At 44.9% G+C, this 13289-nt stretch overlaps 1 protein-coding gene across 2 annotated transcripts in view; it reads right to left on the reverse strand.

Moving 5' to 3' along the window:
- The window catches only part of LOC138471851 (collagen alpha-1(II) chain-like), a 1536387-nt gene that overhangs the window by 485571 nt on the left and 1037527 nt on the right, over positions 1 to 13289 (reverse strand). For both annotated transcript variants that reach the window (XM_069609694.1, XM_069609695.1), the window contains 4 exons: positions 11474 to 11527; positions 7916 to 7960; positions 6450 to 6503; positions 5002 to 5046 (listed from right to left, as the gene is read on the reverse strand). In XM_069609694.1, the coding sequence (XP_069465795.1) occupies positions 5002 to 5046; positions 6450 to 6503; positions 7916 to 7960; positions 11474 to 11527 (198 nt within the window). The remainder of the gene's footprint in view (positions 1 to 5001; positions 5047 to 6449; positions 6504 to 7915; positions 7961 to 11473; positions 11528 to 13289) is intronic.

Here is a 13289-nt window from a genome sequence, read left to right on the forward strand (position 1 = left end):
TCCGGTAAGTATTGCGCTCCCCCAGAGATCTTTGGTCATCCGTAGGGGCACATGTTGAAATCCCAGCAAGGCGGCAGAAATCACTAGCCAAAATAACCACTTGCCTGAGATGACACAAGGTCTGGGGGGCAGCACTGACATTAAGATAGATGCATATGGCTCCAGGGCTGTGCCATGAGGGGCCCAGGGCAGGGCTTGTCCTCCATAGCAGCACTAGTGCCGCTCCTCGAAGCTACTGTCTCAATGGACTGTCCTTTACCTGCTACTGGCCAAACTCTTAGTCAAGGGCTAATTAATTTTGGTTAGCATGCGGTCTGGATGGGCCTGTGGGAGGCCCCATTTCTACATGTTTCTTTTCTAGAGAGGTGCATTGCATTTTAAGCAGATGTATGCATGGACGAAGGCCATGCGTCAGGAACTAGCCATGGTGCCTGCAGCCGTTGAGCCCCAGCCCTGCAACCCAAGGTAGACTGCTGCCTCAACATGGAGATTATTAATCCTTCCCCACCCAACCCTGACTGGATAGCCACCTGTCCAGTTGTGTGGGGGTGTGGCAGAACTCCCCCTATTACATCTCAAAGGTGGGTGACTCCAGGCCAAAGGAGATAGAGCAGTAACCTCCTTTTAATTATTAGGGAATCAAATCTGAAACTTGGAGTTATAAATCACAGGGGAACAAAGAGGTTTCGACTAACCAGTGCCCATGCCACAGCTGTTTTTGCTTATGTCAGGGAAGATGGGCTGCCCTTCCCCGTGTTGTACCAGTCTGCATGCAAGGAAGTTTGCACTGTCCATGTTGTACCAATTCTATATTGAAAGTAAGCTTTCACTTTCCCATCACATGCTGCACCTACTCTCTTTGTGAGGGAATAATAATAATGCCTTGCTGCCAAAATGGTCGTACTACTGCTCCCGCTGCTCCTTGCCTATGCCACTGCGGTCTGTGCTGAAAGAGCTCACGCTGGCTTTGCCTATGCAACAACCAGTCTGTGCTGAAAGAGCATGCGCTGCCTTTGCCTATGCAACACCCGGTCTGTGCTGAAAGAGCTCACGCTGGTCTTGCATTTACAACACCCAGGTTTGCGGCGACACCAGTTTCCTGAGACCGCAGAATGAAGCACAGAGAGCGGGACCACGCAGTGAGATGATTAGTGGTGACGCTCGTTTCTAGAGACCAAGGAACGAAACAGAGTGTGGGAGCACATTGTGAGACAGTAGTGTGAATTTCAAGGATTCAAAACCTGGAAAGAAATTAATTTCCATATTGAGACTTTTGAAGCAGCTGGCATATTAAAGACACACGTTCAGTCTTTTTCTGGAATGCAAGAGTAAAGAGTAGTTTTCATGAACTTAAGATACCAAGAAGAAAAAGATTAGGAAAAGATTGAGATTTCTAATAATTTGCCTTCAAGCAAAAAGAGGAGGAAACCAGGTGAAATTAATAAAATCAACAGGGAAAAAAGAGAAGATTGAATCTGTGAACAAGCAGTTCCTTAATGAGATCTCCTTATTCCTTTATAGATCCAGACGGGACCAGTGTCAGTAGAAGGAGCGGTCAAGAAGCGAAGCACTAGTCCATTGAAACTGAGGTCCACGCTAAGGAGATCTGGTAGTTTGTTTTGTTATCCCATTCCCCTTTCCCCATGGAAGGGTCAAGACTGTAGTATGTTTAAAGATCTTCAGATTGGACAGTTCTGAAAGGATTAGTGGGGCTACTCAACTTCAGCCTTTGCAGGACCGGTAAGTTGGGGCCTCACATCTCCCACTTGTATGGACTAAATGAGAACAAGAACCTATCTTGACCCTGAACCCCAGAATTGGGACTCACAGCATCCTGAGGGTTGGAACAGCCAACCCTGTTCGAATCAACAGGACCCTCTGGTACGGCCTTTGGAACTTGCTTGATCTTAGAACTGCTCTGCTGCACATTCTACCAACTTTGCTCCCACACTGTGCTAGCCAAGTGCGTCATTGCGTCAGCTCGAAATAGAAACTCTTAGCTGCAACTGCCCCATACAAGCCACCTTTCGAACCACCAGCATCTTTGTCGCCGATCCAGTCAACCATCGAACCTTCACGGAACAGCAACCCTCGACGCTGCATCAAACTGCCTGTTCTAGAACTGTGCATTCAGTCACCAGCCTCTCCGTGGTCTCACCATCCATCGATTGCCGATTCAAACCTGATGACCTTCACAATCTGCATTTTTTGAACGTGACTTCGAACTGCAGCAAACTTCAGCTCGACCCCGACTCAACATTTGCTCCCCCCATCTCAAACACTGCGTCTGCAGCATCTGAGCCTGGTTCGAACCACTTGCACAGGTCCCAGTAGTCTGGTTCAATGCTAACCACCAAGAACAGCAAGAAGGTATTATTGACTTGTGACTGCCACCCTGCTCTATCTTTACGCCCCATAGGGTAGTCAGGTTACTTTCATCCCTTTTCTCACACAAGACATATACTTTTACAAACATTGTGATTATTGATTGCCTTTCACCCGTGTTTCTTTATCGAGAGTGCTGAATCCTTCTATCGCTTGCATATTCTGCATTGTTTCCACAGGGGTGGGTTTTTGTAGTATTGTTCTATTTAGCTATTTTTGCTTATTTTGTGTTTAATTAAAGTATAGATATTTTTATAGAACCTTGATTGGACATTCCTTTATTTTGAACTGTTGTACTTTGCTGTTTCAGTTGCAACTGGTTCACTTCCATACCCCCAGTAAGACTTTAGCCTGCCCATGGCCAGCCCTACCACAAAACGCAAAGGAGATATGTATATCTCTTACCTGTGCTTGCTTCACCTTTATGATTGGGATCACTCGTTTATAGACGTTTGAGAGCAGAGTAGGCAATTTAGCCACTACTCATCCGTGTACACCTGTGGGGCCGTAGCCACTTCATTACAACTGGCCCGCGATTTCTCAGTGTGACCGCAAAGGTCCCACAAAACCCACCTGGAAAGCGGGCTGGCCATTAGAAACACGCTTCTTCTTCAGTAAACACAAAAAGCGGTCAGCAGCAGCACCTTTTATTTAAATGCTGAGTTGCTGCTGGAGACAAAAGATACTTGAAAAACTTTACCCCCACTGCCTGGCACCCCCTGGTTCAGAGTCCTCATTACAAAGAAACCTCTGGCAGGTGGATCCCACCCCGTGTGCTGGCAGTCTCTGACCTCCTATTAACCCCACAACATAAATCAGAAGGACTGCCCTGGATCAGCTGTGTCTTTAACATGGCAAAATTAACGTGTCACTCCTATTATGTTCCAGCTGATTGTTGCAAACTTGTGGCATGACAAAACGAGTAAATCAAAGTGCATTGTGCTTGTGATTATTTGGTGCACCTTTCCGGATTCAGTGGGCTTGGTAAGAACAACCAATTCCTCATGTGACTTATGTAAATCTTATGTTGCCATTTTTCTGGTATTATGCGTGAGGATCCATAATAGGCCCGTTTCGAGTGGTTGGAGGGGACATGCACATTTCTCAAATATGCACATTTTGCAAAGGGGTGTGATGGGAGAGGGTAACAAACAACTGACCTTCTGGCCCACTATACAAAGTTGTAATCTATTTTATAGCCCACATTGGAGGGTTGTTCCATCTCTTCTCTAGACAGTGGTTACGCCACTCTTCAGAAATGTTGCAGCTGCTCCAGATCTTTTTCAAGGTCGCCTAGGCTCCCCACCCAGATCAAGTGACTCAGAGAAGGCTATGACATGGAGTGCTAGCGTATGCCCTCTCTCTGAGATGTAGCTATGTACTTATGATAGACTGGAACTAGGGACAACAAAGCATGACAGAAACAACAACGTATTTACCAAACAAACCCTGCCTGGATCCAGTCAGGGGGGACGAAAGATAAGAGGCCTCAAGGAGCATGCTCCCACGGGATGCAGTTGAATGCAGCACCTCTCAAACATGTTTTTATACGTTTCTGATTCAGCACGATAGGATCATGAGGCTGATGTGTTTCTCCAAAATATTCAGTAGGAGGCAAACAAGGCAACGTCTGCCTCAGTGCATTAGGACATCACCTTGTTGAGAAGGGCGTGGGGGGCTTGTCTCCGCACTAGATTTTAAGTCACCATCAAGAAGTAACTGGCCTCTGCGCTGGACCTATGCTCCAAGCATCTCAAACAGAGTTTATATAAGGAAAGAGAAATATGGAGTGAAACCATCAGATCACAGATGTGGCTTTGGAATTAGGAAAATGACACAAAACATAAAAAAAATAAAAGCATAGTTCTCACTTTTAAAACGCAAACATGTATGTGGTTGTAGGTCTGTGTAAAAGTCAAGTATTCTGACATTCATATTTGTTCTGACAAGAACTGCGAACTTTGGTCGAATTTAATTCTTAGAGTAACACCCTCTTGCATAGACCTTCTTGTGTGTCTGCAGACACTGAGCCACAGACCAGCTGTCCAGTTACAAAGGCATGATACACTCCAGTCCTGGATATAGCATCGCAAATGGCAGAAGCAAAGTGTGGTTTGAAAATCCATTCGCACCCGGGAAAGACAGATTGACCAATCACAATCCGTCTTTCACAGGCGCAATTCTATAATCACCACCCACACCAGCGGCACTAGGTCCCTTTTCAGAGGACGGCGGCCATTTTTTACATGTTTTTTTATGGCCACTGTCATCCGAAAAGGGACTTAGTCCCTTTTCCATCTTAATGAAGACAGCCATTTTTTAACCTTTTTTTTTGCCAGGACATGGGCTTGCACACTCCGCGCTGAGTTCATCTTTTGACAGAGAAAAAAAAGAAAACCATTCGCGTCCTGGTGAAATCCTGGGGTGTGAATGGCTTTCACCCCTTTGTTGGAGGGCTGACACCTCGGATGCTTCGCTCTGGCCTATATTGGCGAGGGCTGGCAGGATGTTACCGGCCATGTCAGTGCCCCGCAGTGCGGGTGAATGCCAAAGTCTGGTTTGCAATTCACAATATCAGACCAAAATATTATTTTAATAAAATGTCGTTGTACTCACAGGTAATCCGGGTGGTCCTTGAGGGCCTACTTTTCCCTCTTCTCCCTAGAAAGAAACACGGAAATCCCATTAAGGATGAACAACTTCAAACAGCACTCGGACATTTCCATTGCGTAAAACTAAAAGGTAAGGAAGAAACAAAGCAGGAGAGAGAGCCAATGAGAGGCAAAGGAAGGAGAAGGAGATACGTCAATAGTGAGGAAAACATACATATGACAACAACGCGAGGAGAGGAAGAAGAGAAGGATGGAGTGTAAATGAGTGTAAATGACAGAAAAAAAACTGAAAAGAAGGTTTCGAGAGAAAACAACGGAAAAAGGAGAAAATAGGAAGCTAACGCAAAAGCTGAATAAAAAAGCTGAACATACAAGAGAGAAAGTAGGCATGAGTGAAAGGTGAGAAAAGAGTAAAGAAATGCAAACTTGCTGTACCTGGAGAGGGCACTATCTGATAAAGGTACAAAAGCTACCGTAAAACAGAACGCTGCAGCCAGGCTCATATCTGGGATAAGACAGAACTATCAAACTTCTCCCATTTTGGTGGTGCCACTCTGGCTTCAAGTAAGAGAGTGAATTGAGTTCAAGAGTGTGTGTGATTCTCAGAGCTCTTAGTTGCACTGGTCCGATTGCTTCCACGTTCTCCGATATCCCTCCCAGGATCCTTATCATATAAACTGCTAACCAAACCGCATAAAGAAAAGGCCAGATAAGGTAGCAGATCCTCCTCTGTCAAGGGTGCAATCAATCCTGTGCTAGCCACCCACTACCACTGATACTGCACTAGAATGAAAACCACCTCACTCTCAGGAAGAAGCTTAAATCCTGTATTTTCTCCCATGCCTTCACACTGTGTGTATATGAATGGAGCTCCCAATGGTATGAAGCATTCAGGTAGTCAGTCCTATGCTCTATTCCTATTTAACTAATCTCAAGGCAGGTACTTTCTAAATGTGGATGCCTGGGCCTTCTTGCCTTCACCACACAGTGATTCTTTAGGCTTTTCTTACAGTAAGTACCACATATGTACGTCAGATAAGGAGAGTCGGGCATGTGCCTAATTTTAGGGGGGGGCAAGGGTGTTGGTCTCCCAACTTTTGTGGCACACCATTTTGTCCCACTCATTTGGCAGAGACCCCTTTCATTTAGATGCCATGTGCCCCCCACAACATTTTCAGCAAAGTTACTCCACTGGAGTCTAGTCTAGTCTTCCAATTCCGCCGTAGAACCAATTTAATCTCTCTATCTCTATAGCTGTGATTTTTCACTACCTGCATCCAAGTCTGTCCCCTGACATTTTGAGATCTGTGATGACATGCTTTCCACTGTTTCAGGGCGTCAGGTTTTGGAACACATTATCAGAACTGAAACATTCAGAATAATCTATTAACAGGGAGACCATCCCATATATTATAATGATTACTGTAGTAACGCAAAGAGAAAAACACTCACAGTTGCTCCTTGGAATCCCTGGAAGCCTAGAGGACCTTTAACTCCCATCGGGCCCTAAAAAGAAAGAAAGCAGTAACAGTGAAACAATGCATGAAGAGAGAAGCTTGTGCATGAATGTATGTGTGTGTTGGAATGTGGAAGAGTGCAGTATGTGACAAGGAATGGTGTTTTTTTTACGAGTATATGAATAAGAGAGGAGCGATATATGAATAAGCATATTTAAGAGATAATTGGGCATCATTATGAGTGAGCTAGTCTGGAAATAAGGTGCCGGTATCAACGTAGCCGCCACCTTTTCCGAATATTACCAAGATATCTGGTGGCACAAACGGTAAGCCGAGGTTGCCGGTAGGGCGCCGGTACTACAAGCAGCCTACCGACAACCTCGTAATGAGGGCCAGAGTGCGTATGAAACTCCAAGAGGAGATGCGAGGGGGGTTGTGTGTGTGTTGAGTATATGTTTGCAACAGACCATGCGTGAGAGCAAAGCTAAAATATGGTAGAATTAGACGACCATCTATCTGGAAGGCACTCGGTATTTGGGTTTGTGACAGTAATCATGCACCTAAACTCTGTGTAGGACCAGAACATGCAGAATGAAGCCAGGAGGAGGATAAACAGACAGGTGGCCATGGTAGTATTTACAGTAGGCATACAAACAGCTTGAGGCTGTGCTGCTGAAGCAGGTAGGGCACAGAAGAGGAAAAAGGATTTGACGTGTGTGCAAGTACGAGATAAGCATTTGCAGGCATTACCATAAAGGTACTACCTGGCCATAATATGGCAAATGGTGTTAGTACCAGGGCATATTATTTTAGTGTCTGGAAATACATTTCCAATGCCTATAAAAGACCCAAAACTGCTGGTTTGTCAACACTTTTTTTTAACAGGAATTCAGAGCAGGGAATAGATGCAAGTACCCAAGTGACTGAAGAACACTTGGTTAAGATATGTTTTCAAACTAAAAGCACACCATAACGTTTCAGAACCCTGAATAAAAATAACACTGACATCCCCTTAAAAGCCAAGCTAGCACAGTGATCGGGTGGGGGGGGGGCATTTCGGCAGGGAGGAGCAGGTAGTGGGTGGACATGGTCATAGGGCCTAACATGGCCATGTGCAGACAATAGATGGATACAAATTCAAAACCAGCAGTGATTGCTTCTCACACCTCATCGCCCTCCTACCATCACTTCCAATGCCAAAGGTTCTTGCATGCCACCTAATAGCCAAAACAAGTGAGTGTCAGGAGGCTTGCAATCGGGAAGTAGGTGGAAAAGAACAGCGAAAGCAGGAGACAATATGGTGAAGTGCCTTGAATGCCGAAGGTTGACCGGCATATACTGCAGACAGAGCTCCCCTTCATTTTCTTTTTGGCATGAATGAAGGTGCTGCATTATGAACTGTCTGTCAGCGGTGTAGTGTACGTATGAAAATTACACAGAAGTGGCCAACTCTATCCTTACCGGCATGCCTTGAAGTCCTGGGTGCCCGCTCTCCCCTTTCGTGCCCTGCAACAAGGTAAACGGGAGAAAATTAGCTTCGAATATAAATAGAATATCTGTTAACAATAGTTCTCCAGTGTGGGTTACTGGCAAGGAAAGACACGCTTTACAACATCTTCCAGAATTTGTGGGGAATTCTGACTATGAAATGTTTCTCGCTAAACTCAAAATACCACTGGCACTCTTAGCCCAGGGGTGCCTTCACATCACCAGATGTTGCCAAAATGATTTGACAACAGCTGGTCGAACACTCTTCATGCTTGACTGTAGCATTCTTGGGTTCTTTTTCGTCCCAGTACCTATCATAGTGAGACTGTCTGACACATTACAGTAAAACATAGTCTCAGACTTTATTCGAGGTAAGGAAGAGTTGGGTTGGGTGTTATTACTCTATGGGATTGGGAGAAAAGGGGCCTTGTCCCAGATTCATGTCTTTGTGCCCAGGAGGGGAGTTCCTCCCCATGACAGCCTCCCGTGTGTTACCACCACTAGGTGGTACCTACATTGACTAAAGCGTTACTAGTCTGGTGCCAGGGAATTGTGCACCATCTGTGCCTGGTCCTGGCTCGGCCCCTTGCGTTTCTCCACGTTGCCTCACATTTATGTCACCATGGAAGCTGGGGAGGAACTGCACAATCTTACTCCTGGTGGAGAGTCACTGGTAGGCAGCGGGCATCAGAAAATTAAAGAGTGTACAGATGAAGCGTGTGGAAATACTACAAGAGATAAGAAAGGGACAGTGTCAAACTGAAAGTAACAATACAGCTCCAGAATTCCTTCTTTCTAATCGATATTCTGCAGTTTATTTTATACAAGTTTGTAGTTTTTACTATGGATTATAATGGTGTTATAAGAGTATCTCAAAATGTTTCAATTGGGTTGAGCTGCTTGGGAATTTGAGTCAATGTGAAGGGAATGTATCAAAGAGTGAACACCTCGACTCATAGCCCATTGCTAGTGGTGGATTCAGGAAGCAGAAATATTGCATCATAAAATGAGCCCGCCCACTCTAAAAATATAGGTGATTGTTATACAAGGGGCAGGGAATGGATGAGCTGCGCATGGAGTGAACCATCCATAGGCAACGAGAGGCTTCACAAGCCCACCAAACACAATACCATAGCCCCTGGAGGGGAACTATACAGACTGGACAGAGTCGCTTCTCAATGGACAAGTCCTGGGCTGGTGATAAGGCGACCATTCAAAGTCTATTCTTCAGCTAGACCAGGTGTAGTGGCACTCATAGAAGTCGAGATGTGATGAGTCTTGGCCACCAACAACACCAAGAATAAGGTGGAGTGAAACTTTAATAGTACAAAGCAGATAGAGAAGCAACATTTTGAATTCACGCGTACAAATAAATACAGTTGAAGTGATAAAATCCCATATCCACATTTGAACTCCCGTGCTGCTTGCACTATCATATAAGAGTGCAATACAAAAGGAGAGCCGAAACACTCCAGGAGGAAATGCCAGGATTACTTCAATCACACTGGCTCCAGTGGAGGTCACACAAATGTTCAAGACACTATATATGACAAATATTACATACCTGCAATCATTTTTCTGTTGCTTGTATCGGCTTAGCTTAACATGCTTTGCATAGGCCGACATCTAGGGTTAGTGCGGAGTATTACATATTCGTTTTTTTTATTTTCAAAGGGGACGTTGGCTGGGTGTTACTGTAATACTACCCCTACTGTGACGTGTACTCTACCCAGGATCCCTCATGGGTCGAAGTCCTCATAGGGTTATTTTTTGTCTGACCTGAGGTTGTGTGGGTTATATAGTGAAGTGTGAATGTGAAGAATTGTTTGAAAAACCTCACATAACATACATGTTGTGTATGGTGCTTCCACTGCCAACGAGGGGAGGCTGGGTGGGTGCATGTGAATCTAAGCAGATACAAGCATCAAAAAGAGGATTACAGGTATGTAATATTTGTCTTCTGAAGCTTGTGGATCTGCTTAGAATCACATGCTTTGCATAAACTAGTAAGCAATATCAGAAGAAGGTGGTGGGTTGATAGTAGGGGCCGAAACAAACAAATGTTTTAGCACTGCTTGTCCCACCTGTGAGTTATTCTGTGCCGTAATAATGTTGTGTGAAAGTGTGGACTGAACTCCATGTGGCCTCACTGCAGATAGCTTCTAATGGCACCTTAGCAATGAATGCTAATCTGGCCCCTGTACCATTTGCCTGGAGACCAATTCCATTGGTGGCGGTGCGCTATATAAATACCTTTAACATTAACATTATCTAAAATGAACAGTTTCATGCACGTTCTCTATGAGAGATGAAAAATAGTTGGCAAGACAGCCATAAGGCGTAAGCAATAAGAAAACTGAACTGTCCATTGAAGCTGCACATTCTCAATCAGAGTTGTTAATAGTTGGCAAGGCAGCCATTAAGGAGTAAGCAATTGGTAAATAGAACTGTCCTTTGAAGTTTGCAAATATAAAAAGGAGTTCATAAAATTAAGATAAGTCAAAGGAAAGGAAGCAATTTAACTCAGAAAAGAAGTTTAGTAAAGCCTAACCTAGTCGATCTCCCTTTTCAAAATAGAAAAAATGAATATGTAATACTCCACACCAACCAGTAGATGTCGGTCTTTGCAATGCATGTGATTCTAAGCAGATCCACAAGCTTCAGAAATATATATATGTATATATATATATATATATATATATATATATATATATATATATATATATATATATATATATATGCGATTTATGAAATGTGAACCTCACTGGGGAGCAATGGAGCTCTGTACACAGGGGATTCACCCATGGGTGTCAACTGGACACAGGGGTAGTAGAGAATTTGAAGTCTGGTTGCCCATCAAATGCGCCCCAGGGAACAGGTCTCCTGCTTCTAAAGTACTATGAAGATTCCATGGGATTTTGAGATCATTAATAATATTTGGTGGAATGCAGTTTATACAATATATTTGTATGCTGTTACTAATTTGGAGATCAAGGTCTTTAACTTTTATGCAATTAACATTGGTTACACATGAATCCCCTCACATCTCTCCCAAGAGGTGAAGCCTTTGAACTTGGCTCGTGACGCTGCGAGTGAGCACAAGGGGTACTTCATGGACACGTACCCTTGCATCTCTGTCTGCAAACCCCTGGGTAGGAGGACACTGCGAGACTTCATGCAAAAGCCAGCTAATTTTCCAGCCACTGTCTGGCTCTAGCTCTCCCAGTTCTGTTTCTCACAACTATAAAGTAACGTAGGCCGTTAACTAATACAGTGAAGCTTCCTCAAGCAATGAGTGGAATTGCTGGAATTATTTAGTGTGCTAGAGTTTTAAATATTTGCAACAGTGCATCTTTTAGTCGTGATGATCTGTATAGAATAGTGGATGATATCATAGTCGCATTTTTTCATTAAATTGATAAGCAAATTGTTAAACATTGTTCTGTTATCATTTTTGGGTAATGGTGGCAGCTAAAAGAAAACGTAATCGGAAACCAAAATCCCACAAGCGGTCAGTAAGAGGCTCTTCACCTTCGGTCCTTTCTCGCCCGGCTCGCCAGGTAATCCTGCAGTCCCCGTGAATCCCTGAAAGAAGCAAGGAGAAGGGTGATCAGTGAACATGCCCAGTGGCAGTACCATGCGGCTGCAGCTCTGAGACGCAGAAAGGCACTCTTCATGATATCTGGAACTCACAGACCCCCCTGCGCCCCCATCCTCAGCCCCAGGCAGCCTGATCACTACTTCAGCTTAGAGCCCTTGGAGCTCACAAGCGACACACTTGATATCCGCAGCGATAACACGAATTCACACGCAACCCATCCAATGCCAATTACTCAAAGAAGTAGGCATGAGTAATGGATGTCATGCACATGACTCAAGGAGGAGCTTATTGGCAACCCACCAATTACCTAATGCCCATCTCTTAAACAGGCACTTATTGGCAACCCACCCATAAACCACTGCGCACATTGGAGAGGATAAGCATTCTGCCGAATTCCTACAGCTCAAAAAGCAGCTCATGTGAAATCTATCCAATGGCTACAGCTCAAAGAGGAGTTCCTATGAAGTCCAGCGGATACCAACAGCCTGCGGATGAGATGAGCTCATATGAAATGTACCACATGGGACATTAGTAGCTTTATCACTTTGCAATAATGGGATAAGCTACTGTTTGATATGTGGGCTTCACGCGGAATGCCGATGAGCTCCTGACTGAGCTGTGGGTAACCGTAGAAAGTTTCCAATAAAAAGAAGGTATGGCATCATTGTTCGAATTTAAGCTGTATGAAAATGTCATATAGCCGAAATAGGCGAACAATTATGCCATTCGTTCCCATTACAGCAAACACGGGTAGCAGGGGTTGCAGGGTGCCCCCCGCACCCTTGTCTGCTATAATGGGATCGGGTTTGCAGGGGTGTCCCCCCGCTTTGTGTAAAATATAGATATCAGAGAAATACAAGAAATCAAAAAAGAAACCTGCGGGGCCGGTTCCCGCCCACGTAAGTGGCAGAAACTGGCGTTGCGGGGAGACAGGGGAGTCGAAAGCACACAACCAAGAGTGCCGCCGTAAGGTAAGCAGGGGTGGTGTGCTATTTAATGAGGGCGAGGGAAATGCGTTAAAATAAACTTCAGTTTTTCCTCCTGCAGTCTTTTCCCTTTTGACATTTTCACGTACATCTGAGCTGTGGACATTGGGCTGCTTTCCTATGAGCTTCTGGTTGGGCTGTGGACTTTGGCTGGATTGTCTATGAACTCTTTGAGCTCTGTAGATTGGTTGTATAGTCTCCACTGAGCTCTGTCCATTGGTTAGACCGCCCAAGATTTCCTGATCAGGTGGTAGGAATTGGATAGATTGCATATGAATTCTCTCAGAACTGGGTATTGCCACCCAATGTCCACAGCTCACTCCACAGCTCACAGACATTCGGTTCTCTGTCATTTTCCCATTTTCTGAAGGTTGCATTTCAAAAAGACCGATTTTTCACGGTCGATTTCGTGCGACACCCAACAAACAGGAAAGGGGCATCACCACTGTTTATTTTTTTATTGGGGGGGGGTTCAACCCCCCAAGCCCCGCATTGCTCTCTGATGCCCTCCGCATCTCCCCCACATACACACACGTTTTCTCACACTCACACACACACAGACACGCACACATTCACACGCACTACACATACACTTACCTCTGACCCCCGCAGCGCGTCATCTCCATCTCGCTGTACCCATCAGCCCATACAAACACTCATGTGAGGCGCAGGGTCTGACAGTTCAATTTAGAAAGACCGCTCTGTGCGGTCACGGCGCGGTCTTTCTTTGACCTAATACCAGGCATTCCACTTAAAGCCC

The sequence above is a fragment of the Ambystoma mexicanum genome, chromosome 8, assembly GCF_040938575.1.
Source record: "Ambystoma mexicanum isolate Mex_15411 chromosome 8, UKY_AmexF1_1, whole genome shotgun sequence".
In the NCBI taxonomy this organism is placed as follows: Eukaryota; Metazoa; Chordata; class Amphibia; order Caudata; family Ambystomatidae; genus Ambystoma; species Ambystoma mexicanum.